Source organism: Schistocerca americana, chromosome 3, assembly GCF_021461395.2.
Source record: "Schistocerca americana isolate TAMUIC-IGC-003095 chromosome 3, iqSchAmer2.1, whole genome shotgun sequence".
Lineage (NCBI taxonomy): Eukaryota > Metazoa > Arthropoda > Insecta > Orthoptera > Acrididae > Schistocerca > Schistocerca americana.
In genome coordinates, this window is record NC_060121.1 from 558151166 (window position 1) to 558178527 (window position 27362).

The following is a 27362-nucleotide window of genomic DNA, read 5'->3' on the forward strand; positions in this document are numbered from 1 at the left end:
CAGCCATGTATTTCTCAAATTGCCTGTGCTAAGCAAGTTATGTCACGCCCGCGGCCCCACCGGCAGAGTCAGACTGTAAACACTAGCCGGCCGCGTCATGTTAAACACATTCGTCAGCCGCGTGTGCAAAATGATAGAGTTAAGTCTTGCCCTAAGTGTGTTCTTGCTCATCCTCGTGAACGTTGCCTGTTGAGAGACGCGGTTTGTCACTTTTGTCAAAGGAAAGGACACATCCAGACTGTTTGTTTGCGTAAACGCAGGAACAATTCTAGTGCTGCCCAGCCCATGGATATTCATGTTCTTCAAAGCCAGCCCGCCCAGAAGGTCGCGTTTAAAGACTCTTCCACGGTTCGTGTGGGTAATAAACTTGTTCGCAATACGCCACCCACCCAGCCCTCTGCTATGCGACCCAAGCGTAATTCAAACGCTGTAAAAAGTAATGTACAGACTGCAAGTGAAGCGGGAGTTGTTGTTCCACCCGCCCAACCCACGAGTTGTCGTAAGCAGCGAACACGCGCTAAACGCGCTGATTTTGTCTTCCGCCTCCACTGCACCGATCCAGAGACAGTGTAATAAACTATTTGTGAAGCTACGCATCCAGGATAAGACCTTCAATTTTCAATTAGACACTGGTGCGTCTGTGACTCTCATAAATAGTGCTACGTATGCGGCTATCGGCCGCCCTAAACTTTCAGCGGCAAAACATTCTTTGGCTACTTATAGTGGAGAACAAATTCCTGTGTTAGGTGTATGTAGCGTGCCAGCCACATTCCGTGGCAATACAAAAACAGTTTCATTCACAGTGCTCCGCGCTACAGACAGTGTAAACATTTTCGGATTAGACTGTTTTGACTTGTTTGGCCTGTCTATCCAAGACAATGTGTTGCAAATTAATTCTGTTGCTGTTCCTCAAGACAGCATAACCGATTTGTGTAAACGATACAGTGACATATTCAAAGACGAACTAGGTTGTGCTGCGAACTTTGCTGCTCATATTACGTTAAAAGATAATGCTCAGCCTCGATTTTGTCGTGCTCGTCCAGTGCCTCACGCCCTCCGGGCACCTGCAGAAGATGAACTTCGTCGTTGGCAAAACAACGGTGTTATTCAACCCGTTTCAGCGAGCCAGTGGGCTTCTCCCTTAGTTATTATAAAGAAACCGTCTGGCAAGTTACGTTTGTGTGCTGATTTTAAGTCGACAGTTAATCCTCAGACTGTCATTGATTCTTTTCCTTTGCCTAGACCGGACGAGCTGATGGATAAGTCAGGGGAAGCTCGTTTCTTTTCCAAAATTGATCTCCGTGAAGCATATTTGCAATTGCCCCTCGACGAGCAATCACAACAGTATTTTGTCATAAACACGTCGTTGGGGTTGTTCCGTTTTCTGCGTTTGCCTTTTGGTTGTGCGTCAGCTCCAGCTGTTTTTCAGCGTTTTTTGTCACAACTTCTGGCTAATGTGCCATCGTGTTGCAACTATTTAGACGATATTGTTGTGTCCGGTCGGACGCCTGCTGAACATTTCCGTAATTTGGAGTGTTTGTTTAAAGTGTTGTCTCAGGCAGGCCTACGTTGCAACATCGATAAATGTTCATTTTTCCTTATGGAGATGGGGTATCTGGGACATGTTATTAATGCTCAAGGCATTCATCCCTCCCAGTCACATTTAGCAGCTATTCGTGATTTGCCCGCCCCTCGCAATCTGCATGAATTGCACGCAGTTCTTGGCAAATTGACATATTATATTAGGTTTATACCTAATGCATCACAGATTGCTGCACCGTTGCATCGTCTCCGCCGTAAGAATGTTCCGTTTGTGTGGTCAGCTGATTGGCAATCAGCCTTTCAGCAGCTTAAAGAGGCTTTATTGAATGATCGTTGTCTGGTCCATTACGATCCTAACAAGCCTCTGGTGTTAGCTTGTCATGCCTCTTCTTTCGGCCTCGGTGCTGTGTTGTCTCACCGAGTCGGTAACACCGAACGTCCTATTGCGTTCGCATCTAAATTGCTAAACAAAGCTCAGTGTAATTATAGCCAATTGGACAAGGAAGCGTTGGCTATTGTGTTCGGTGTCACAAAATTCCATCACTACCTCTATGGTAGACCATTCTATTTAGTAACAGATCACAAGCCCCTGACGTCACTGTTTCATCCGTCTAAACCAGTTCCTCAGCGGACAGCTCAGAGACTACAACGTTGGGCTCTTTTGTTATCACAATACCAGTATGAGATACTGTATCGCCCTACAGCTCAGCATGCCAACGCTGACGCGCTTTCTAGATTGCCGATTGCTGCGGATGATGTATTCGATTCCTCTGACGACTCTTGCCATCAGATTGACGCCGATGAGCATCAATCCCTCCGGGATTTTCCGATTGATTATCGTCAGGTGGCACGTGAGACAGCTACGGATCCTCATCTGAGTTTACTATTACGTTTTGTTCAACGTGGATGGCCGTCCAAGGCAAAGGACATATCGGATCCTGTGGTTCGTCGCTATTATCCGCAACGTCATCTGTTGTCCGTTTCGCACGGAGTTTTGCTGTTACGCACCGAGAATGACCAGCTTCGTGTAGTGGTTCCCAAAGTGCTCCAATCCAAGGTCCTCGACTTGTTGCATCAAGGTCATTGGGGAGTGGTCCGCACCAAGCGGCTTGCCCGCCGTCATTGTACATGGATTGGCATTGATAAGCAGATTACGCAGATGTCTACAGATTGTTCGACGTGTGCCGAACACCAAGCTGCTCCGCCTCAACGTTATTTTGAGTGGGCACGCCCTGCCGGTCCCTGGCAGCGAGTACATATTGATTTCGCTGGTCCATATTGGAATTCTCGTTGGCTCATCGTGATAGATGCATTTAGTAATTTTCCGTTTGTTGTGCCCATGCAGTCTACAACGTCTGCCCAAACTATACAGGCGTTGACTTCAATTTTTTGTATTGAGGGTCTTCCAGAAGTTTTAGTGTCTGACAATGGTCCACAATTTACCTCTGCTGAATTTGAAAGTTTTTGTTCTGCCAATGGCATTCGCCATGTTCTTACTCCGCCGTTCCACCCTCAATCCAATGGTGCAGCGGAACGTTTTGTATGCACATTCAAAGATCATATGGACCGCCTTCGTGCTACGCACTCTCGTCAGCAGGCCCTCATCACGTTCCTGTCGTCGTACCGGACCACGCCACGCGACGGCCCTTCGCCTGCGGAGCTTCTCCACGGCCGTCGTCATCGCACCCTACTACAGTTGTTGCACCCCCCCGGATCGACCCGCCGCTTCTGAGCATCGCACGCGTTTTCAGCACAACGACGCCGTTTTTTTCAGGGTTTATCACGGTCGCCGTCGTTGGGAACGTGGTACCGTGATAAGTGTCCAGGGTCGCGGTTTTTATACTGTTCAAGGTGCTACTGGGGTGCACAGGAGGCATCAGAACCAATTGCGCCGCGCTGGCCGCCCGGATTCTGCCGCTCGTTCTTTGTTCACAGATTTGGTCCGCGGTGGGTTCCAGCCGCGCCTTCCGACTTCGCTGCCGCCCCCAGGGCAGCAGCAGCAGCCGTCGCCGCTACCACGCCGACAGCCCGTCCCGTTGATGCCTCCCGCGCAGCTTCATCCGGGAGCGCCCCAGGTGGTCGCTCCGGCGCCTGCGGTCCCTCTTCAGTCGCCACCGCCTTCGGAGCTGATGGACGTCGACCCCTCAGCCGGGCCGCCTTCCCAAGCGGTGGCTGTGCAGCCTGTCCTGCAGCCGCTTTCCTTGGGCACCCCCAAGGAGTCTGACACCGCAGCGCCTTGTTCGGCGCCCACTCAGCAGCCGTCGACGCAGCGTCAGGAGACGCTGCCTCTCTTCGTGGGTCCCGACGCCCCGTCGCGTCCAGTACCAGAAGCTGCGCCCGTGGTCACAGGCGTGCACCCTGACCTCGGTTTTCAGTCGGTGTTTCCCGAGGCCCCGCGCAGCCAATGCTGGGGTGCGGACCGGGGACTGCCACCGACAACAGTCTCCGCCCCGGTCTCTTCTGCTACGCCTGCGGCCAGACCCCTCCCCCGCCGTCGACGCTCGCCACGTCATTATTCAACGACGGTGCGGCGATTTGGGGGGGAGGAGTGTTATATCCTAGCCAGTAATGCCACCCGAGCCCGCTGCCAAAAGGTTGGCAGCATCAAAGTCCGGACGCCGTCCGCATAAGCAGCGCCAGCGAGACAGGAAATCGCCGCAAGTCTGCGCGCGCCACCGCTGGCTTCTGGTTTCTTAAACGCTGGAGTCGCGAGCGCTAGGACAGTTCTGTATTCGCCGCTCAGTTGTATACTCGCCACCGAATTGTGTACTTGCTAGTCAGTTGTGTGTTCATCGCAGCAGAGTTGTTGTTTGTCGTCAGCCGACGCTGACCTAGCCGCTCCGACTCGAACTAGACAGATTTCTGTAGACACGGAGTTCACTACTGTGTTTCTGTATCTTCGTTAATAAAGATAAGTACCGACTTTTATTTAATCAGAGTGTTTGGGTTTTCATCTTTCTGTTCACTGTTCCAGCGGACCGGTCGGCCCGCTATTAAAAGTGTGGCGGTGACTTCGTAAGCCGTTTCTACAGCGAATTGCTTGTCGCTACGAACGCCGCCACAAAAGGAACAATAAGAAAATTCATAATAAATCTGTGGCTTTGACAAAATACTTCTACGTTAGTACTACTACACTTTTTCCAAAATTACACCTTATAATTTAATCTTACGTAAATGAAGTGTGGGACAATAGTTCGATTTGTTGCATTTACTGAAAGTTATTTCACTAATTACCGAAACAGTACTGCCATAAGTTTTATGTCATTTGTTGTGATGTGAATTACAGGATATGCATATCGTTCTGTTTCATGTCATTTTCCTGCAGTAAAATGCACCTAATGTCTTCCATTTTCATATGACTGATAGTCGTGGCAGCTACGTCGTCAGCTTCATAAGCACCTTTTGTGGCTACCTGCGGTGCGAGTCTTTGTCTATTACACTATGTAATAAAAAGTATGCTGACACCACCAAGAATATACGTTCTTCATATTAGGTGCATTGTGCTGCCACCTACTGCTAGAACTCCATATCAGTGACCTCAGTAGTCATTAGATATTGTGAGAGAGCAGAATAGGGCGCTCCGTGGAACTAATAAACTTCGAACGTCATCAGGTGATGGGATGTCATTTGTGTCATACGTCTGTACGCGAGATATCCACACTCCTAAACATCCCTAGGTCCACTGTTTCCGATGTGTTAGTGAAGTGGAAACGTGAAGGGACACGTACAGCACAAAAGAGTACAGACCGACCTCATCTGTTGACTGACAGAGACCGCCGACAGTTGAAGAGGGTTGTAATGTGTAATAGATAGACATCTATCCAGACCATCACACAGGAATTCAAAACTGCATCAGCAACCACTGCAAGTACTATGACGGTTCGGCGGAAGGCGAGAAAACTTGGATTTCATGGTCGAGCGGCTGCTCATAAGCCACACATCACGCCGGTAAATGCCAAACGACCCCTCGCTTAGTGTAAGGAGCGTAAACATCGGACGACTGAACAATGGAAAAACGTTGTGTGGAGTGACGAATCACGGTACACAATGTGGCAATCCTATGGCAGGGTGTGTATCGCGAATGCCCGGTGAACGTTATCTGCCAGCTTGTGTAGTGCCAACAGTAAAATTCGGATGCGGTGGTGTTATGGCGTGGTCTTGTTTATCATGGAGGGGACTTGCACTCCTTGTTTTTCGTGGCACTATCACAGCACAGACCTACATTGATGTTCTAAGCACTTTCTTGCTTCCCGCTGTTGAAGAGCACTTCGCGGACGGAGATTGCATCTTTCAATACGATCGAGCACCTGTTCATAATGCACGGCCAGAGGCTGTTACACTACAATAACATCCCTGTAATGGACTGGCCTGCAAGGAATCCTGACCTGAATCCTATGTTTTGGAACGCCGACTTCGTGGAAGCTGTCCTCAAGGCTAAGGTTGGCCCAACACCATATTGAATTCCAGCGTTACCGATGGAGGCCGCCACGAACATGTTTCAGCTTGTCGGGAGTGCCCTGCCCTATTTGAATCACGCCAGTTCTGATTAAATTCGGGTCTGTTATCATGACTGTAGCGTCTGTCGTCTTGTACGTAATTTCTGTAATTTTATCTTGTTGATTAAATGGTGGAGGATTTCTTCCGGAATCGTAATTACTAGGTGGACTGTTGCGTCTGAAGTCATTTTGTCTTCCCTGAAAAAAATAATCTATTTCCCATATTATGTATTTCTACAGTTATCTCTGTCATAGTCATTACCACGTAAATGTGATCTTTCTCTGTGTGTGTGAAATCTTATGGGACTTAACTGCTAAGGTGATCAGTCCCTAAGCTTACACATTACTTAACCTAAATTATCCTGAGGACAAACACACACACCCACGCCCGAGGGAGGACTCGAACCTCCGCTGAGACCAGCCGCACAGTCCATGACTGCAGCGCCTCAGACCGCTCGGCTAATCCCGCGCGGCGATCTTTCTCTGTAATTATTGTTGCTCTGCCAATGGTTGTCATACGGGTGGTGTTTGTTTTGGTCACGATTTGCGTTATAACAGTAGACTTGTCGTGTATGCTTATTGTTTCTGTCGTCACGAAATTGTGATGGATTAGACCTGCAATTGCTATTGTTTTCGCATCATGTGATTGTCTTTGTCGATTTCCAGTTGTTGCAAAAGTCCCTGAAATCTTCAATATTACCTTTACAACGTCCAGCCAAAATAATATTCCTTAAGTGTTCAGGCAACTGAATTAAGCAAATGCGAATAAGTTCCGAGGAGCTGTACAGTTTTGACAATTACTGATCCTTGTGTAACGTATCTTCAAAATGTTTTACAGGGCTGGAAAATTCAGACTGTTTGATATGCTTCATCATTGCAATATTGTGTTATACTCGATCTTGTGTAGCCTGAGACCAATATGCAGAACGGTAGGCATGATAAAAATCTCCTGCACTGTGATAGTCGCGAATAACCGATCTTATTCTTACAGCTAGTTCATTTTCTAAATAGCCACACATAAATTGTAATATATGCTTTGATGTCAAATTCGAGGAAAACAATGAGAAAGTTGATTACACCAAGCTTGTGGATGTATGTCATTATTAGAATGCAAGAAAATTTTAAATTTACGCTTTGTGATGGAGAGCTTATAGTCAGTCATTGTGTCGCCGAGTCGCAAATCGGTCATTGTTACGTCTTCTACATCTACATCTATCTACATCCATACTCCGCAAGCCACCTGACGGTGTGTGGCGGAGAGTGCCTTGAGTACCTCTATCGGTTCTCCCTTCTATTCCAGTCTCGTATTGTTCGTGGAAAGAAGGATTGTCGGTATGCCTCTGTGTGGGCTCTAATCTGTCTGATTTTCTCCTCATGGTCTCTTCGCGAGATATACGTAGGAGGGAGCAATATACTGCTTGACTCTTCGGTGAAGGTATGTTCTCGAAACTTTGACAAAAGCCCGTACCGAGCTACTGAGCGTCTCTCCTGCAGAGTCTTCCACTGGAGTTTATCTATCATCTCCGTAACGCTTTCGCGATTACTAAATGATCCTGTAACGAAGCGCGCTGCTCTCCGTTGGATCTTCTCTATATCTTCTATCAACCCTATCTGGTACGGATCCCACACTGCTGAGCAGTATTCAAGCAGTGGGCGAACAAGCGTACTGTAACCTACTTCCTTTGTTTTCGGATTGCATTTCCTTAGGATTCTTCCAATGAATCTCAGTATGGCATTTGCTTTACCGACGATCAACATTATACGATCATTCCATTTTAAATCACTCCTAATGCGTACTCCCAGATAATTTATGGTATTAACTGCTTCCAGTTGCTGACCTGCTGTTTTGTAGCTAAATGACAAAGGATCTATCTTTCTGTGTATTCGCAGCACATTACACTTGTCTACATTGAGATTCAATTGCCATTCCCTGCACCATGCGTCAATTCGCTGCAGATCCGCCTGCATTTCAGTACAATTTTCCATTGTTACAACCTCTCGATACACCACAGCATCATCCGCAAAAAGCCTCAGTGAACTTCCGATGTCATCCACAAGGTCATTTATGTATATTGTAAATAGCAACGGTCCTATGACACTCACCTGCGGAACACCTGAAATCACTCTTACTTCGGAAGACTTCTCTCCATTGAGAATGACATGCTGCGTCCTGTTATCTAGGAACTCCTCAATCCAATCACACAATTGGTCTGATAGTCCATATGCTCTTACTTTGTTCATTAAACGACTGTGGGGAACTGTATCGAACGCCTTGCGGAAGTAAAGAAACACGGCATCTACCTGTGAACCCGTGTCTATGGCCCTCTGAGTCTCGTGGACGAATAACGCGAGCTGGGTTTCACATGACCGTCTTTTTCGAAACTCATGCTGATTCCTACAGAGTAGATTTCTTGTCTCCAGAAAAGTCATTATACTCGAACACAATACGTGTTCCAAAATTCTACAACTGATCGACGTTAGAGATATAGGTCTATAGTTCTGCACATCTGCTCGACGTCCCTTCTTGAAAACGGGGATGACCTGTGCCCTTTTCCAATCCTTTGGAACGCTACGCTCTTCTAGAGACCTACGGTACACCGCTGCAAGAAGGGGGGCAAGTTCCTTCGCGTACTCTGTGTAAAATTGAACTGGTATCCCATCAGGTCCAGAGGCCTTTCCTTGTCGGCGGTTCCATCTCAAGGGTCGGTGCACCCTGCCCACTCCTTCCAAGATCTCGGAAATACCATGCATTACTACTGTGTGACTTTTCCGTATTTCTAAACCGCTCTTTCCGTGTCGCAGCGCGAGTATCCTCTGAAATATGTAATTCTTGTATCACCTGTGCCAACTGATCCTGTACTCCCCGTATTTCTCTTTTGTGTTCGTTTCGGTAGATGCAACAGAGTAAATTTCAGCCTGCAAGGTATCGTGATTTTCGTGTAAAATGATCTTCATGTCGCGAAAAAATAGGCTGAAAATGCTCACAAATTTGTGTTTTTACGTCCTTAGAAATGTTTTGGTATTTCGATTCGATTTTGTATATCTCAGCAGTTAAATCTTCACGTGTTTGTTCAACTGTTTGTTTAATTTCGTATAATATGTCTAACTTTTGAAGTTATTGGTGTGTTCGTTTCTGATTTTGATCCATTTGTTGCTGCGTTTGTTTGATTTTGTCCCATTGTGCCTAACTTTTCAAGTTGTTGCTATCTTTGTTTCTCTGTTTGATCAAATTTTTGAATTAATTGGATTAAAAATGCATTAGTGACTGAAACATGTTCCTTTGTGTTTTTCGTCAGTGCATTTGCACCGGCAATATTCGTATTTTGAAAAGTAGATTGTGTCTTGACTTAGTTGAGAAAAGTGTTTGATGCAGAACTTGAATCTATGGTTTTTGAAAGATTTTGTTCGTTTATTTCGCATTCCTGCGGCGAACTGTTACCGACCGATCGATCAACAATAGTTCCCTGTTCACTGATTGTTTCAATTTCTACTCCGTTATTTAGTGTCTGGCCCATGTCCCTACGCTCTATTACCAAATTATTGTCTTGAACATCCGTCAATTCGTTACTAGGTGGTGCTAACAAGCTACGCTCGTCGTCACTGTCATTTCTCAATTTGCTTTGGAGCCTAGTTTTGCGCTCTTCACTCGCCATGATTAGCGCACTATTTTACACAATAACACCCAAGTAAACAACTTGAAAAGCAAAAATACGAAGAAACGCTAAAATAGCACTGAAAATAAAGTAGTTGCAAAAGCGACTGCGAGATACTTAGTGCAAATCCACATGCACGCAACAACTATTTTGCTCATGACAACACAGTACAACAATAAGAAACTACAGCTACAAAACTACCCTAACAAAGACAACTCACACTTAACCTATTCATTTATTACCCACAATATACAAGCCCAAAGCAATCTGACTGCTATACAGTGCCAACATGACTTCGAATAATTAACAGTAAAAAAATAGTCCTGAATTGCAATAAATCCTAACAATAATAAAAGTCCAAACGGTATGAAATTAAAGCAATATGGAGCTACCTCCAACTCTGTTAATTGCCTAATCTCACATCAAACACGAACCGCATTTTTTATGTCACTTATCTCACAGAAAATCTTCATAACACGAACCACAACAATTACAGTAAGCAGCAACTACAGCCGGCTTATTCATGTGACATCCAGTTCCAAAAATTATGTTGTAGTCAATAATTCCACTAAACAAACATTACCAACAGCATCCATCCTCATTTTACATTTCCTAGCGTCTCACTTTACAATGCATGTCCTACCAACACAGAGTCACCACTAAGAAATAACACGTCCATATATAAAGGCACATTTGCATGCCGTGCGTGAGTTTCCTCGGAAACGCGAAATCTTAATTAAATAATTAATCTCTGACAAATAAATAAAGCCTATGGCGCAGAACTGCAGCGTTATGTCGCTGATAAAACAAAAAACACAATTACGATACTCTTATGTTTCATTAAGAAGAAAGAGAGGTCTTGGATAAGTGGTGCGGGAAGCACGTATATTTCATTGACTGGCACACCGCCATATTTGATGTTATATAAGAACACTGCGAGTTGCAATCTTACTAGGCACTCGATTCTGTAAAGAATTTATATTTATGAAAGTAAGTAGAATTATTTAACTGTAGGCTTATTGGTTGAATATATCTGATTTAACTAACTGTGTAAACTTTTTATGTTTAGTAGACAGTCACCTCTGTACGACGTATTGACATGGCTGGCAAAATTACTCTAATATTGAGAATTTAGATTTGAGTCCGCACCTACCGCAGCAGTCTTTGGAAACGATTTAAATACGAAGTCCGATTATTTGAGTCTTATTTCACGGTCAACTACGAGTAACATTGCATTTACGAAAAAGCCATTGTCAAGCGTCTGATACCAAATAATTAAACGTCCACGTTCCAGATAAGCAAATATTAATTACAACCAATCACTATCATACAGATAAAATAATTAATATTTTATTTTATTTTATTTTACTTATTTTATATTGGCGACTGCGTGTCGGACTTGTTATTTTGTCATTTGTTACATTGTTCTCTTTGTTTCATGTGAAAAATCAACTTTCTGGACTTGACTGTATGAGAAGTAACAAAAATCTGAAGATATTTGCCAATTATAAAATTTTGCGGGAAGACGCAATGAAGCTTCCAGCAAAATAAGGTAAGACGCAGCATCTTTGCATTGGCAGGCTTGACCAGACGCATAATTCAGTGTATTAACTCTTCAGTAGATTCTGTAGTATTTCTTTCGCGCGTAGCAGTTTTCAGTGATAAATTTCATTCTCAGTACTTTTTCTTAAACAATAACTTCTGCAACAATACCAATACACGAGTGTACAATATGGCCGACTTCTGTACGATACGTTGTAACACGGACAGCAGCCATTAACAATAATCCCATATTCAGTTTACATTTCTAAATTAACAAACAGCCATTGTTGCTACGAGCGATTCATGCTCAACTGCATTTTATTTTAAAACCAGTGTCAAACATTATTTTCTTGAAACATATATCACGTGTGGCATGGTCATAACTAGAAAACAATACGCAAAGATGGAACAGCAAAGACATACTTTTCAGACGCAATCCGAGTCGGACGAGAGACAAGTGTTAGAAAATGACTTTACGACAGCAACCGGTAGTGACGATTCATCATATATTGACGCAAGTGTTAACGGAAATTTTGACAATAGGCCGTCCACCACAAAAATTTCAAAGTCTCAGTCAGAGCCCATGTTAATACATGACGTCACGTCTAATGACGCGGCGGGGGCAGAGACCTTGCAAACAGTAAACATTGCCAACATGTTACAAATGCTAATGAAACAGAACGCGGAAAACATGGCAACCTTAAAGACACAGTTAAAGACACAGTTAAAGACACAAAATGACGAAATTAAATCTGATCTCATAGCAATCAAGACAGGTAATGACACTTTATGTAAACGTGTAGAACTTATAGACGCCACACTGACCAAACAGATGACTGAGCTCAGTACGAAATTTTCCAAGCTTAATACGATACAAGAAAAGACTACAAATGACGTAGCACTTTTACAGACACAATTAAAAAACCTTAATGTCACGTGTGAAGCTCTTACTGAACAAATTCAAACATATCCTTCAGTACACGACAACCTTGAAAAACAAATTACTGACGTGCAGAATAAATTTGACGATGTTGAACAACACCTGACTGACATCTTACAATCTGATGCCACAGCTCATTTTCAAAATATTAATAAAGAATTTCATGATTGGGTAGAGAACAAAGACAAACATTTTGATAGATGCATACGTGAAAATTTACCAACAATTGTGCACGACTCCGTAGCGGAATACATCACTAATAACAAACAGCTGATTAGTGACGCAGTACAATCCGTCACTGCACCCATGAGACAATTCACCGATCAACCACAGTCTGAATGTAACGAAGATATCAGTCAAAATGTACAGTTCAGAAACCAATATACATTCGAGTATGACGCACACATACCGCACACGACAAACACACAAGAACAAAACACACCACGACTACAACACATACCACGACGTGCAACCACAAACACAAGCTATTATCATGGTAAACCACAGCAACATTATCGTAATTACTCGCCAGCTGAACATTGCAGTAATTACAGTGGAACAAATCCATATCATAATGCAAAGGAAGAAGAAAGCTTAATAAAACACAGGCAATTTCAGGCTTTTATCCCAGAAAAACGAACCATTCATCCGGTGATTTTTCTTAAATCTTTTAGTAACGCATTTCCACGCACTTGGAGTGACCGGAAAAAGATTTCATATATTGTCGGTTACATCCAAGGCGATACAGCTGTCGGGGCATACAGTCAAGCTGACGTATGTACCACGTACAGTGAGTTTGAGCGTGCCTTTCTGAACAAATTCTGGTCGCAATCCGTCCAGGAGCGACTCAGGAGACAAATTTTAGAACCTGAAACTTTTAACAGTAAAAATGGTAACTTACGCAGATATTTTGAAAAATACTTGAACATGGGACATTTTTTAGACGAACCAGTCGCAACACGTGATATACTCCGTGCGTTGAAGGCCAAATTGCCTTTCAACATTAAAGAAAAACTCTTACATATTCCGGATGACGATCCAGATTATTTTTTAACAGCTTTAGATTCGGTCGACATGTTACTAGATCAGCGCTTCGCGCGGCAAAACAGCAGCCACAATGCTTATACTAGTGGTATGCAAAACACGCAGGCTTGCCAACTAAATTCTGGCGCGCCCACAGTTGGATACGCGGTACAGCAAACTCACATGCCGTCTCAATACGGAAATCAAAATCAACACGCGTATTCCAATACGAACAACAGTTACAACAGTAATAACACTCCATGCGGCAATCCATACAAAAGGCACCGCGGTAATAACAACAACGGTAACAACGGATACAAATGTAACAACAAAAACACAAACAGAAATAGAAATAATAATAATAACTACGAGCCAAGACAGCATCAAGGCTGGACTCGTAGCGATCAATACTTTCATTCAAACACTGCTTTACCACAGCAGCCACCAGGACAAAATTGGAGCATACCTTACGACCGACAGGTAAGTTATAATGCGCAACAACAGCAACAACAACCGCAAAAGTTTGGAGATCACAACAGGCAATATCCGAATGTGAATATAATAGAAATGACACCTGATACACAACCTCAATCTGTGTCAGTACCTAATACAAATGCTAATCCAACAAACTAGAAACAGTCACTTCTATGCCCCGGGTCGTGGCTGAAGAATTCTTGGGGGGCGACTTCAATGTTAATCAGTTATTTGACACCACAATTGAACAACAAAATATTGATATGCCTAATAATTCTAAACAAAAACTACCTGTTTTATTTATAAGATACAACCACAATGACAATATATCAGACGAACTTTTGCAAGACAGTACACAATGTCGTTCAAACACAAATGAAATTGTTTTAGCATCTACTACTGGTGTAGTAGGTGGGATTCCAACTACTATTATCTTAGATACAGGTGCAGCTGTGAGCGTTTTGTCTTTTAATTTCTATAAGAAGATGTGTGAATTGGAGCCTGTGCCTGAGTTTCCTGCCCAAAACTGTAAAATAACTACTGCTCTAAGTAATAAGTCATGTAGGGTTACGAAGCAAGTTTTTGTAAACATTAAAATAGGGAATGGAACCGTACAATGGCCATTCCTGGTTGTACAAAACCTTGTGACAAATTGCATATTAGGAATAGATATTATGAGCGAGAAGGACTGCATTATAGACTTCTCCAAAGGTAAATGCATTTTAAATGATAAAGGCAGTGTAATTATTATTGATTTGGACAGGAGAACTCTAAAGCATGACAAACACTGTACAGGGTACAAGGTTCAGTTAGTACTTGACAATGACATTCAAGACACGCACACACACTCACCTGACACAGAGCTAATGGACTTGAAAACATTGCTTGATCATAAGATAAATGAAGCTACAGCTCTCAGTGTACATGAACGTATAAAACTACAGGAAGTGTTATCCAAATATTTACAAGTTTTTACCAAACGATTAGGTGTTATCAACACGTATGTGTACAAGATTGAAGTTAAGCCTCACAAGATCTTCTACCACAAGACATATAACGTACCGTTATCTCAACGACTTGCTGTCTGGCAAGAATTAAAACAAATGTTAGACTGGAAGGTCATTGAACCATCCACCTCACCTTACTGTAGTCCTCTACTTGTTGTCAAAAAATCAAATGGTAGCATTAGGCTAGTGTTAGACGCACGAGCAATTAATGAAATAATTTTACCGGTTCACACAAAACCCGAAAATTTAGAAGAGCAATTACAGAAATTTCTAGATGCAAAATATTTTTCCACAATAGATCTCGCTAATTCATTTTGGCAAGTAGGTATCACTCCTGATTCTCGGAAATATACTGCATTTATGTTCGGGGGGCGAACCTATCAGTTTTGTGTTCTACCCCTCGGATTGAATGTCAGTTCTGGGGTATTCATTACAGCCCTGGATACCGTGCTTGGCGATGATTTAGTTGAGACTGTCACACACTATGTAGATGATATACTGATAGCTACACAATCTTGGAATGAACACGTTGACACACTTCAAAAAATTTTAGAAAAATTTGCACAAGCTGGAGTCACAGCCAATCTTAGAAAATCAGAATTTGGTTGCAGTGAGATAAAATATTTAGGACATATCATTAATTCACAGGGCATACGTCCTGATCCCAGTAAATTAGATGCTATCAGAAACTTTCCTAGCCCTCGAACTAAAAAGCAGTTAAAATCATTCCTTGGGCTATGTTCATTTTTCAGACGTTTTTTACCACAACCACTTTTGAACAGTAAACATCTGCTAAATCTACTCAGAAAGAATCAAGTTTGGATCTGGTCGGAACAGTGCCAGAATGACTTTAATACAATTAAACATGCTTTAGTGAATGCAAACATATTGAGCCATCCAGATTTCAATTTAGATTTTTGTATGACTTGTGACGCTTCACGTACTGGCTTGGGCTGTTGCTTATTTCAAGTTGTAAAGAATAAAGAAAAGGAACAGATAAGAATTATTGGGTTTGCAAGTCGTACTCTAACTGAATGTGAGCGTACATACTCCACTACTGAGTTAGAAACACTTTCCATAGTCTGGGAATTCAAGAAATTCAATTATTATTTATTTGGAAAACATACAGTAATTTATACCGATCACCAGGCCCTGACATTTTTGTAAACTTGTACATCCTAGACTATCACGATGGGCAGTTGCACTTCAGAACTACTCTTTTGAAATTAAGTACATAAAAGGTAAGGACAACACCATTGCCGACGCTTTGTCTAGACTTCCACAAGGTATGAATGAAACCAAAAGTGACTTAGAAAATATAAATGACTACAGGATTCTCTTAATGCAAGACAAGCAGTATCACCAATATTATATTGATATGTGCAGAAACATGGCTAAATTACAAAAATCTGATCCTCACTGGTATAAGATAACATTACTGGTAGAAAAACACAATCATCCTTTGACTAGGTATTACAAGTTACACAATGGTGTGTTATTTTATCGCCGACATCCAAATGCTACTAACTGGTGTGTATGCATTCCCAAAGAGTCTGAACGTAATCTGATTTGGCACACACACTTAGTTTGGGGTCATTATGGGACGAAAAAGTGTTTGGCAAAGCTCAGCACATACTGTTATTTTAGCAATATGAGAAGAAAAATTTACAGGGAACTGAAAACATGTGTCATATGTCAAAAATCAAAACCTCAGAATTTATCCACAAAAACAGATTTACATTCTATTTTACCGAGTAAACCCCTGGAAATTCTATGTACTGACATCAGTGGACCGCATCCAGCAAGCTCTGGAGGTGTCAAATATATCTTAGCTTTTTACGATATATTTTCTAAACATGTAAAACTTTATGCTTTAAAATCCGCCACTGCAAATGCTATAATACGAAGATTCTCAAGTGATTACCTGACGCAAGTGGGAAACCCTAAAGCAATTCTGTCAGATAATGCAGCATACTACTCTGGGTACAAATGGAGAAATTTCTTGAAGGGCAATAACATTAAAAGTATATTTATTTCAAAGTTTAGTCCACAATGTAACGCGACTGAAAGACTTTTCCGAGAACTAAACCGATTCATGAGGACCTATATTTCATCAAAACATACTAATTGGGTGTCCTACCTAAGTCTTTTCGAAGACGTACACAATAACTTAAATATTTACAATACAAATTACACACCTAACGAGATCATGTTCAGTTGCAAACAGAACGATCAATGGATAGAACCATTACCTAAGTTGTCAGACAAGGAAATCACACCTGAACAGAAAATAAAAGAAGTATTGACTACACTGGCACATCACGCACAGATACGAAACAAACATCACATAAACATAATAAAAAGAAAACAAAAATTCAAGGTAGGAATGCTTGTACTACTTCGTACTCATCATAAATCTGTAGCACTCAAACGACGCAATGCTAAGTGGCGTCTGCTATATGAAGGACCTTATATAATTGTTAACAATCCGCATCCTGGTGCGTATCTGCTACAACATCCTAGAACTAACAAAATTATTGGGCTATACGCACACCGAGATCTTAGAGCATTTCATGCTAAATAATGTCAAAGTCATACCCATGAAAACATTGCTAAGCAACTCGCAAAACTCTGTTTGCTACAACACAGATAATAAGTAGTATAGAAATTTTCATTTCAGCGGTTCCAGAGACGCAGTTGAAGACAGAAGAGCTTTTCTTTCAACGCCGCGGCACCACCGAGAAGACTGAATATTAAAGTAAAATTTATGATTACGTAGCAGTGAATGATATATTAATTTTTCACGGAACATTTGTGACTGTAGGTACCACTGACTTGCTATGACACCTGACGAACCGACAGACATCATCTGTGAAGCGATCTTTTACTTCGAGAAATAGATTAGACGCACATCTCTCAGCAAGAAAAGCATCTACCAGTAGCCAAGGCCACACAGACACTATACACACACGCACAAAACGCGAGGAATCGAACAGTTTTCCGTCTCTTATTATTTTGAATATTTATTGAGTAGTGAAAACGCCTGGTCTTGCCTACTGATGTAGTGAATGTTGTGTCTAACCTATCTTAATTTCAGATGACATCACAAAAAAAAAATCGATAAAATCCCAGCAAAACCGTTAAAGAGGACGTAAATATCTGCAATTCATGTAATCAAATGTGACACAATGTAATAATTTATAGTTATGTAATGATGATGTAAACATGTTTATGTGTAACTGTATTATGTTTATGCTAAGAAAATATGTGACGTGTATATGTATGCTTACTTATGTTTTTTTTTAACTGATGTATAATGTAACTGTTACTATGTGAAAATTTGAACAATAACGAGAGCCAAAAAAAAAAAAAAAAAAAAAAACTGAAAATGTGAAGTGCGTAATTGGTGCATCGTCTAGTGACATTACTACAGTATCTAACTTCAAGATGTTAACTGGATTAAATGGTCACAACGTGCCTGTCCAGAAAACAACACGACGAGTGGAAGAATTTTGGTTGGAACTTCAGGGAATGGAATGTTCTCGAAATGTGACGGCCACACTTACCTGGACTGTCCAAGGATCGACGACAGCTATGTGCCGACCGAGGTTCTGCAACCAAGCTTCCACGAAATATCGAAAACAAACTGCATATGGACCAATTACTCGACAGGTCACGTCTGATCTGTAATAAACAATGCTTTTTGTCACAACGAACTGCATCACAACGACTATAATGGAAATAGGAAATGGACATGCTTATGTATCAATCACGTTGTTATACAGCGATGTTACTGTGATAAAAAAAAAAAAAAAACTTTACCACGACGACACTAACCTGTGAAAAATTATTGTGCAGCAGATGCATATAAACTGTAATAACGACACGATGTGTATAGGTCAACGCACCTGAAACATAGACATATTTTTCTTTGAAGCATTTCAATGCAATACTATGTAACTAAGAACATTCAACAATCTAAAGTTGCACTGTATTATAACAAACATTGTAATTTTAAAACTAAGTTACCTGTCATAGAATGTAGTCTTCATATGTAATCTTGGTGGAATACTTTCTTTGTGCAACGACTAAGAAATGCGCGCGCACACGAACAATATGAACTGCAATACTGTGCCGCGTGATCTAAATTTACGATATAACGGCAGTGCCGGAGGCATACTGACGCTTCTGCGCATGCGTGCCCTCTATTTTGCCAACATAAGAACTTTTACGGCGCACGCGCGTCATTCAAATTTTGTATATAATATACTGTATAATGTATGTCATGTAAATAGTTGTAGATAACTTAGATTTTCTTGTGCCTTTAGGTGAATTGCTCGCCTGCAGGAGTGTCCTTTCGCCTCGCAATTCAGGGGGCAATATAAAGGCACATTTGCATGCCGTGCGTGAGTTTCCTCGGAAACGCGAAATCTTAATTAAATAATTAATCTCTGACAAATAAATAAAGCCTATGGCACAGAACTGCAGCGCTATGTCGCTGATAAAACAAAAAACACAATTACGATACTCTTATGTTTCATTAAGAAGAAAGAGAGGTCTTGGATAAGTGGTGCGGGAAGCACGTATATTTCATTGACTGGCACACCGCCATATTTGATGTTATATAAGAACACTGCGAGTTGCAATCTTACTAGGCACTCGATTCTGTAAAGAATTTATATTTATGAAAGTAAGTAGAATTATTTAACTGTAGGCTTATTGGTTGAATATATCTGATTTAACTAACTGTGTAAACTTTTTATGTTTAGTAGACAGTCACCTCTGTACGACGTATTGACATGGCTGGCAAAATTACTCTAATATTGAGAATTTAGATTTGAGTCCGCACCTACCGCAGCAGTCTTTGGAAACGATTTAAATACGAAGTCCGATTATTTGAGTCTTATTTCACGGTCAACTACGAGTAACATTGCATTTACGAAAAAGCCATTGTCAAGCGTCTGATACCAAATAATTAAACGTCCACGTTCCAGATAAGCAAATATTAATTACAACCAATCACTATCATACAGATAAAATAATTAATATTTTATTTTATTTATTTTATACATACTCTCCTCTATCCATCCGCTAACTGCTAGTCCGTCCAACCACAGATCTCTTGCCGAGGGCGCAGAGCGCTGTCAGCGATATTAAACACAGTCTATAGCGCTGCCAACATACAAACAGACTACTTACATAAGGCTGTTGGCTAACTCTGCTATGAATACTGTTTCTTTTAACAGGAAGATAATATGTAGTACAGAAATGTAGCTTATGCACACCTTTATATATCCTCACACAGTGTCTAGACTGTTCACTGCTTCCGGTTTCTAGGGAAACCTAGTAAGACACTGATCGTATATGCGAACAAAGCGATCGAGATGAGGTAATGCCGGTAGGTATGCTATACATCTAAGATACAGGTAACTAAATGACCAAAGCTACTAGGAAAATTACCGCAGTCTATGCTTCCTTATGATGGTCTACGGCAGTTTTACAACTCTAGTTAGGAGGTTTGGGGTACAATACACGTTGCCACTTGCTTGGGGAATGGGTGAATCAACTCCCCACTACCTCCAAGGATGACTTACCAGGTGCTTGTTTGAACTTGTATTGCTTGGGTTCAGTTAATTATGACGCATGAAAAACTATGTTTTGCGGACTGCAATCTATAGAGAGATTTTGACTTCCTTCTGCATGTATTTCGGTCATAGAACTGTTTTACTAACATGTTAAACCAGCTGTTCCCCATTTTCCATACTTGTGTCGGCATTTCGTAATGACCGTTGTGGGCATTTTGTGGGAATCACAGTGTGGTCTGAAGCTAGCCCCTATTTGGACCAGTTTATATTCCCGTCATTTTAGCTGAAACGTACACTAGTTTTATTGTTGCAGGATACCGCTTAAGAAGCCTAAATGATAGACCAAGGGCAAAAGAAAGACAGGAATCCCTTTGAAGATGGCTGAAGCCGTTACTGCTGTGAGGGCGAGGAAAATGGGAACTCTTTACGATGCAAAAGTGTATAATGTACCCCGCTCCCCCTGCTACCAGTTCTAAGCTCGGTAAACCTTGTGCTTCAGGACCACGTATGGAAGAAGAGCTTGATTCTTACTTGTTGATCATGGAAAAAAAGTTTTTTGGTTTTACTTTATCGATTTCTGAACTAGCTGAGAGTACTAACGAAGCTGGTAGGAGTTTCTGAACCGCCATTCACCTCGCTTATCAATTCGTAAGCCCCGTGGCTCTTCTTTTTGTCAAGTGCATTGGATTTCAACAATGGCAATGTCGTAGCTTTTTGTGAACTATTAGAGGAGGTTTACAGTAAACACCGCTACCCACCAGGCAGGATGTATAACATTGATGAGACAGTTATGAGTGTTGCGCAGAGTAGATGCCTCAAGCAATCGCAAGAAATGGAAAGCGTCAAACTTCAGCGCCGCACATCTGCAAGAAGAAGTTCAACTATCACATTCATAGCTTGTATCCGCACCTCAGGACGTCTTATTCTTCTTTATATTATTTTTGCCGGCCGCGGTGGCCGTGCGGTTCTAGGCGCTCCAGTCCGGAGCCGCGCTGCTGCTCCGGTCACAGGTTCGAATCCTGCCTCGGGCATGGATGTGTGTGATGTCCTTAGGTTAGTTAGGTTTAAGTAGTTCTAAGTTCTAGGGGACTGATGACCACAGCAGTTGAGTCCCATAGTGCTCAGAGCCATTTGAACCATTTTATATTATTTTTCCCTGGACTAGAATGTCAGACCAGTTGATGAAAGGAGCCGCTCCAGGACATATCGAACGAGCTCACCCATCTAGTTGGGTTCAAAATCATTGTTTGCAGAGTGGTTCGACCACTTCATCGAAACGGTCAAGCGAGATGCAGATTCCCCCGTTATCCTCGTTTTAGAGGGGCACTGCATCCATGTTTGCAACCCGAAAGTGATTGATAAGGCCAGGATGAGCCACAATAGCTTGATTTCATTGCCCCCTAAGTTGATACACAAGCTCCAGCTCCTAGACAAAACTTTCATGGGACGATTGAAGGCCTACTATAGTGAGGAAACAAAACAATACAAGGCGCATGCTCAGATAGTTATTACAGCATATGAGGTAAAGGAACTGTTCGGGAAAGCTCAATTGAAAGTTCAAACCGGTCAGACTGCAGTAAGTGGTTTTACAGCGACAGAGATTTGTCCTCTTACCAAGCACCTCCTCATTGACAACTACCACCGGCTTTATCTACTGAAGTGCTACCAGACGCTGTTGACATGCCCTCAGCAACACATACGTCTCTTGCCTCATTCAGCCCTCCGCCAAGATCGTCCTGCATGAAAACACAGGACCTCCGGCAGCTTGCTGTAATCACGGTTATCCTCACCTCAGCCAGGAAAGTCTCCGGAAGTTCCGCAGCTCACCCCTCCCCCGTCAAAGACCCATCCGGCTTTTTTCAGCCCTTTTGATATTTCCTCACCAACCACAATCGAAAAGAAAACATCCAAGAAAGGACGGAAAGCTGCAAAATCTTGCGTCATTACAGGACTACCATACAAACAAGAGTTCACACGTTTACTGGAAAGGCCAGTGAAGAGGAAAAAATGACTACTTCTTGGTGATTCAAAAGTGACGAAGACTGAAAATTCATATAAAAAAGGCAACAGAAATTTTAAAAAAATTCTACGGAAAAAGAAGGAAATATCTTCGTCTGACGAATCATATAATGAGGGTGAACCTTCTCTAGATGACGAGGACAACAATTTAGAGTTTTCTGAAGACCGCACGCCTTTTGGGAAAGACGTATCGTGCATGTTCTGTGACAGCCCTTTTTTAGTGGACGGCAGTGGAGAAACTTAAATTAAGTGTGCTCAGTGCCGTATGTCTGCTCATATTTAGTATGCAGGGGTGGACAACGATATTTACATTTGTGATTATTGCAAATAAACCTGCACTTTAAACGTGTTTTGAAATTGTTTTACTTAATTTGAAGGTAGCCTGTATTTGGACGTAAGAAAAAATTTGGCGTGTTTGTAATGGCTTTCGAAATACGTTATTTTAAATGAAAAGACTGCTTTTGAATTATTTAACCTTCCGTAACAATGAAGTACATATTCTATAGTACAGTTTGAGAATTTTTCAATAATTTAACCATTACCTGAAAAATTTTATTGTTTAAAAGCGAACGGTAGCCCATATTTGGTCCTTCTCCTTTGCTATTATTAGTTTAATATTCTGGCACGTGACTTATTGTCATTTGCCTTCTTCCTTCCCAATACCATGTTTTTACGTCTGAATTACAAAAATGGTTCAAATGGCTCTGAGCACTATGGGTCATCAGTCCCCTAGAACTTAGAACTACTTAAACCTACGACCGTAGCGGTCGCGCGGCTCCAGACTGTAGCGCGTAGAACCGCTCGGCCACTCTGGCCGGCTCTGAATTACAATCCCAAAGTTTCTTATGTATGGGTATCTGAAGCATGTGCAAAACTTACTGTGATATCGAAATATGTATACCTCTGTGAGGAGCAAAAGAACAATGTGAAAAATTAATTTTTAACTAAAATATTTGGAGCGGGTGCGAAATCCAGACTAGCCAATATATCAAACAATTCGTCTGCGAGAAAGCAATCCGTTTTCAATGAAATTTATGTATGTCATCTGACTCCAGAACAAAATAATTCAGATTAAAACGTTGGTCCTGAATGTTGCTAATCTTTGGTCTTGCAAAAACACTCTATCAGAACTGTTATGATTATCACACAGAAAATGAACAAAAAAATTAACACTTTGGACTTTCTGATAGAACTGCTTCAAAGCTCACAAGATAGCACTTTACTGAAATCCTATGCTGGTATTAAGCCCCTAAACTGATATATTGTTTTCACATATACACTCTGATAATCACTGCACCTTTACAGTGGACTCGAACTTCGATGGTAGTTTAAATTGTTGGCCTACCTGTACACGGAACGCTCGTCTGCTCTGCAACTTGTTTCTATTAAGAATAACGATATGACTGTCAAAAATCTAATTTCATTTGCCGTACGTGCGATGTGCAATGCAAGACGGTATCTTACCAATTTTCGTAAAACTGCTTCTCAGTACACAACTCGCGATCTGCAACGCGAGTTTGCATGAAAGTAAAACCACAATTGGAAACTAATATTAACGACTGACAAATGAGGAAAGAGACTCCAGGTTTAACTATGCTTCATTACGCCATAACAACAACACACTTTTTCATAAAGTTCTCACTCCTAGACAAAGTAGCAAAATATTTCCTAACAATCTTCCAGTGCACAACTGCCTTCTTTGACACGTGTTTCAACTATAAGACAAGACCATACGTTGTATTATAAGATTTCTACTGCAAACTTCAACCATACGCAATGTTCCAACAATAACAAGCTACGCAGTTACATATACATAAAAAAATAGATAATCTTAAAAGTTGGCTTTTATCATTGTTCCATTAACAATAACAAGCTACGCAGTTACATATACATAAAAAATAGATAATCTTAAAAGTTGTCTTTTATCATTGTTCAATTAATATAATCTCATTTGTTTAGTAACATTCGTCAAAACGCATTGTTACAAAAACCATTTTAAGTAATGTTGCCTCCATTACAGAGCAAACCAGCTTCCGTCCTTTTCGAATCAAGTACACTGCCACACAGTCAGACACAGACTGCTACTCTCTTACTCTGACCACCATCTCTGGTCTCAAACACAATCTTGCAAAGAACATGATTATATCGATACTACAGAGGCTGAGTACATTCATCAAATTCACAGCTTCATTCACATTTATGGCCAAAACTTCCCGCAAATCGTCATGGTAAATAGGACAGCCCCCTTTCAAAGCGCTTAATTTTGTACACTCTTTTAAATATTCTTTGTTGATGACTGAACCAATCTTGTGGTACAGAACACAGTCTGGAGACAACAGGATGGAGATCTTATGTAGACGGGTGGCCGAACAGTCGCGTGCAGTAGTCAAGCAGCACGTGGCTACTGCTTCTTTTTTTGGCCCAACAGGTACTACTGAGTCATCTGCGACGTCAGCTGTAATACATTATTTAGTATAATAGTAGCAATAAATTGTTGAATTGCAAAGAAATATATAAAATTTTTCAACATAATGGTAATTTTTTATATCAGTGCTTAGTGATATAATTGAGAGAAGTACAGCATTTGAAAACCACTCATCCGAAAATTTGACAAGGATTTGCGTCAAGCAGTTAATTTAAGATTTAAAATAGCAAAAAACTTTCGAAACTCTCACAATAGAAAATCGAAGTGTCCATTCACTATCATTAGTATTTTTCTCAGGAGTACGACTTCCAACACAAATCTTCTCATTATAATAGTACCGGTAGATACGCAAGCAAGTAACATGTAATTGAGAGAAGTTCTGTTTCCATCACTCGTTTCCCGCTACGTTGCCGAAGTCAGTCCACCTTCGTACACCGAAGGGCCTCTCGCACGGTGTCGTATTATTGGTACTGTTTTTATTGTGATATTTGACCTCTTTTCCTGTAACTGTACAGTGAGCAGTACGAAATAAAACGTGGGTAGTACATCTTACCTGAATGATAGTTAACGTCCGCCTCGGTAGCTGGGCGGGGGCACAGCGAATTGTCAAGCAAAGGAGTCTTGGTTCGATGCCCGGCCTAGTAGGAGATTTTGTCCGCTCAAGGACTGGATGTCCTGTTGTCTTTACTTTCGTTTCATAATTAGTGGCACTACTATTGAGGTGGCTTTATGAGCACGCCCGAAAGCTATAACATGAAAGGAAAAAAGTAATGCGAGTCGTGAATAACGTGTCACAAACTCGAAAATACGCTAACTTATGTTCTGGAAGTCTTTCGATGTAAATAACCAATTGCACTTTACATTTGGTTACTATTAATAGTACGTCTGTAGCCAAAACTAATTATTGATTGTTCATTTTGTGTGAGTACAGAATATTTATGCGACCTAATACTACAATAAAGATTATAAGTATTAGTGTCTTTCTGTCGGTATACACGTATATACACAAGAAACACCGATTAATTTAGTTGTGTTACTGATGTTTCTTGGTGATACAGCCACAAAAAATCTGGCGACGGTCATTGAACCGCTCCATGCAGAAATGGCTTGTCACAAAATTGTGAAAACGAGATTATGATGGAAATCGTATCTTTATGCCTGTTCCCATCATTCTGAGCAAAAATATATTCTGTCCAGTGCTTGGAAATACACAAAATGAAGCTTCTTGTTTTGAGTGATATGCAGAAAGGAATTCAGTCAAGGACTGAAGCTCTTCTTGTTATGCAACTGCATTTCAGCCACGAAGTTGGACACTTCACACGGAAATGTTAACGTCAATGCGCCGAGCATGTTGGCTAACCTGCACAGCTTCTTCAGTGGAGGGAAACAGCTGAAAGTGTACGTTGTTAACCTACACATTCGTTTATTGACAATATTTCCAGATTTATTTCCGAAAGCGATGGAAGGCGCCACTGTATCACAAGAAGAAAGTAGACAAGGGAAGAAAAGGAAAAGGAATCCTTCAACATATAAGAGGAATATTTCAAAAACAGCAAAGCTGAAAGGCAAAGAATATATTAACTATAAAGGACAACACATACCAGCTAAAATTACAGGATGTGCCTGCAGGTAATTTTTAATTATATTGGATGTTACTGACAGTTTTTTGAACACTGTAACTAGTGTTTGGGCTAAACTTTATTATGGATCGTCCATGACGCTGCTCTTGTTCACCACGCACATTTTGGCATCGCCTCTGCTAGTATGGCAGTCAATTGAGAATATGTTTCTATATAGGATTCTTTTTGTTTTCAGGTGCAAGAGGTTCAAGTGCTTTCAAGACATCAGTGCAGATGAAAAGGGATGTATTTTAGTACGGCTTCCTAACTTGTCTTCTAAGGACGAACAAGATTCTTATATTCAGTCACTTATAGACATACGTAACGTCCAGCGACGTTGACCTAGAAATGACGAATCAGTTCGACAGGTCGACAAAGTATTTACTTACCATGTAATTGTGGGTAACACCAAAAGGAAGGTATGTTACAAAGCATTTCTGGCTCTTCTAGCTTAAAGTGACAAGTGAGTGAAACGACTGAGAAAGCTGTCTGTATCAGATCAGAGTCCACATGATAAAGAAGGGAAAACTCCCAGTTTAAACGATTTGTCAGCCGAAGTCAGAAAACTCATGAGAGAACATATTAATAGCTACCCAGTAATAGAAAGCCACTACAGTGGGAGAACCCTTAAGTATTTAAACGCAAGACTCAATATTAAGTTGATATATAAAATGTTCGAGGAGAAACATGTTGTTGTTGTTGTGGTCTTCAGTCCAGAGACTGGTTTGATGCAGCTCTCCAAGTTACTCTATCCTGTGCAAGCTTCTTCAGCTCCCAGTACCTACTGCAACCTACATCCTTCTGAATCTGCTTAGTGTATTCATCTCTTGGTCTCCCTCTACGATTTTTACCCTCCACGCTGTCCTCCAATACTAAATTGGTGATCCCTTGATGCCTCAGAACATGTCCTACCAACCTATCCCTTCTTCTAGTCAAGTTGTGCCACAACCTTCTCTTCTCCCCAATCCTATTCAGTACCTCCTCATTAGTTATGTGATCTACCCATCTAATCTTCAGCATTCTTCTGTAGCACCACA

The 27362-nt window shown here is 41.4% G+C and overlaps 1 protein-coding gene across 1 annotated transcript; it reads left to right on the forward strand.

Annotated features, from left to right (window-relative positions):
• The first annotated feature begins 285 nt into the window (after nt 1-285).
• On the forward strand, nt 286-26580 carry LOC124606221 (vegetative cell wall protein gp1-like). Its single transcript, XM_047138195.1, has 3 exons — nt 286-358; nt 3478-3891; nt 26522-26580. Exons 1-3 carry the CDS (start codon nt 286-288, stop codon nt 26578-26580), a joined length of 546 nt encoding a protein of 181 aa, XP_046994151.1.
• The last annotated feature ends 782 nt before the right edge of the window (nt 26581-27362 follow it).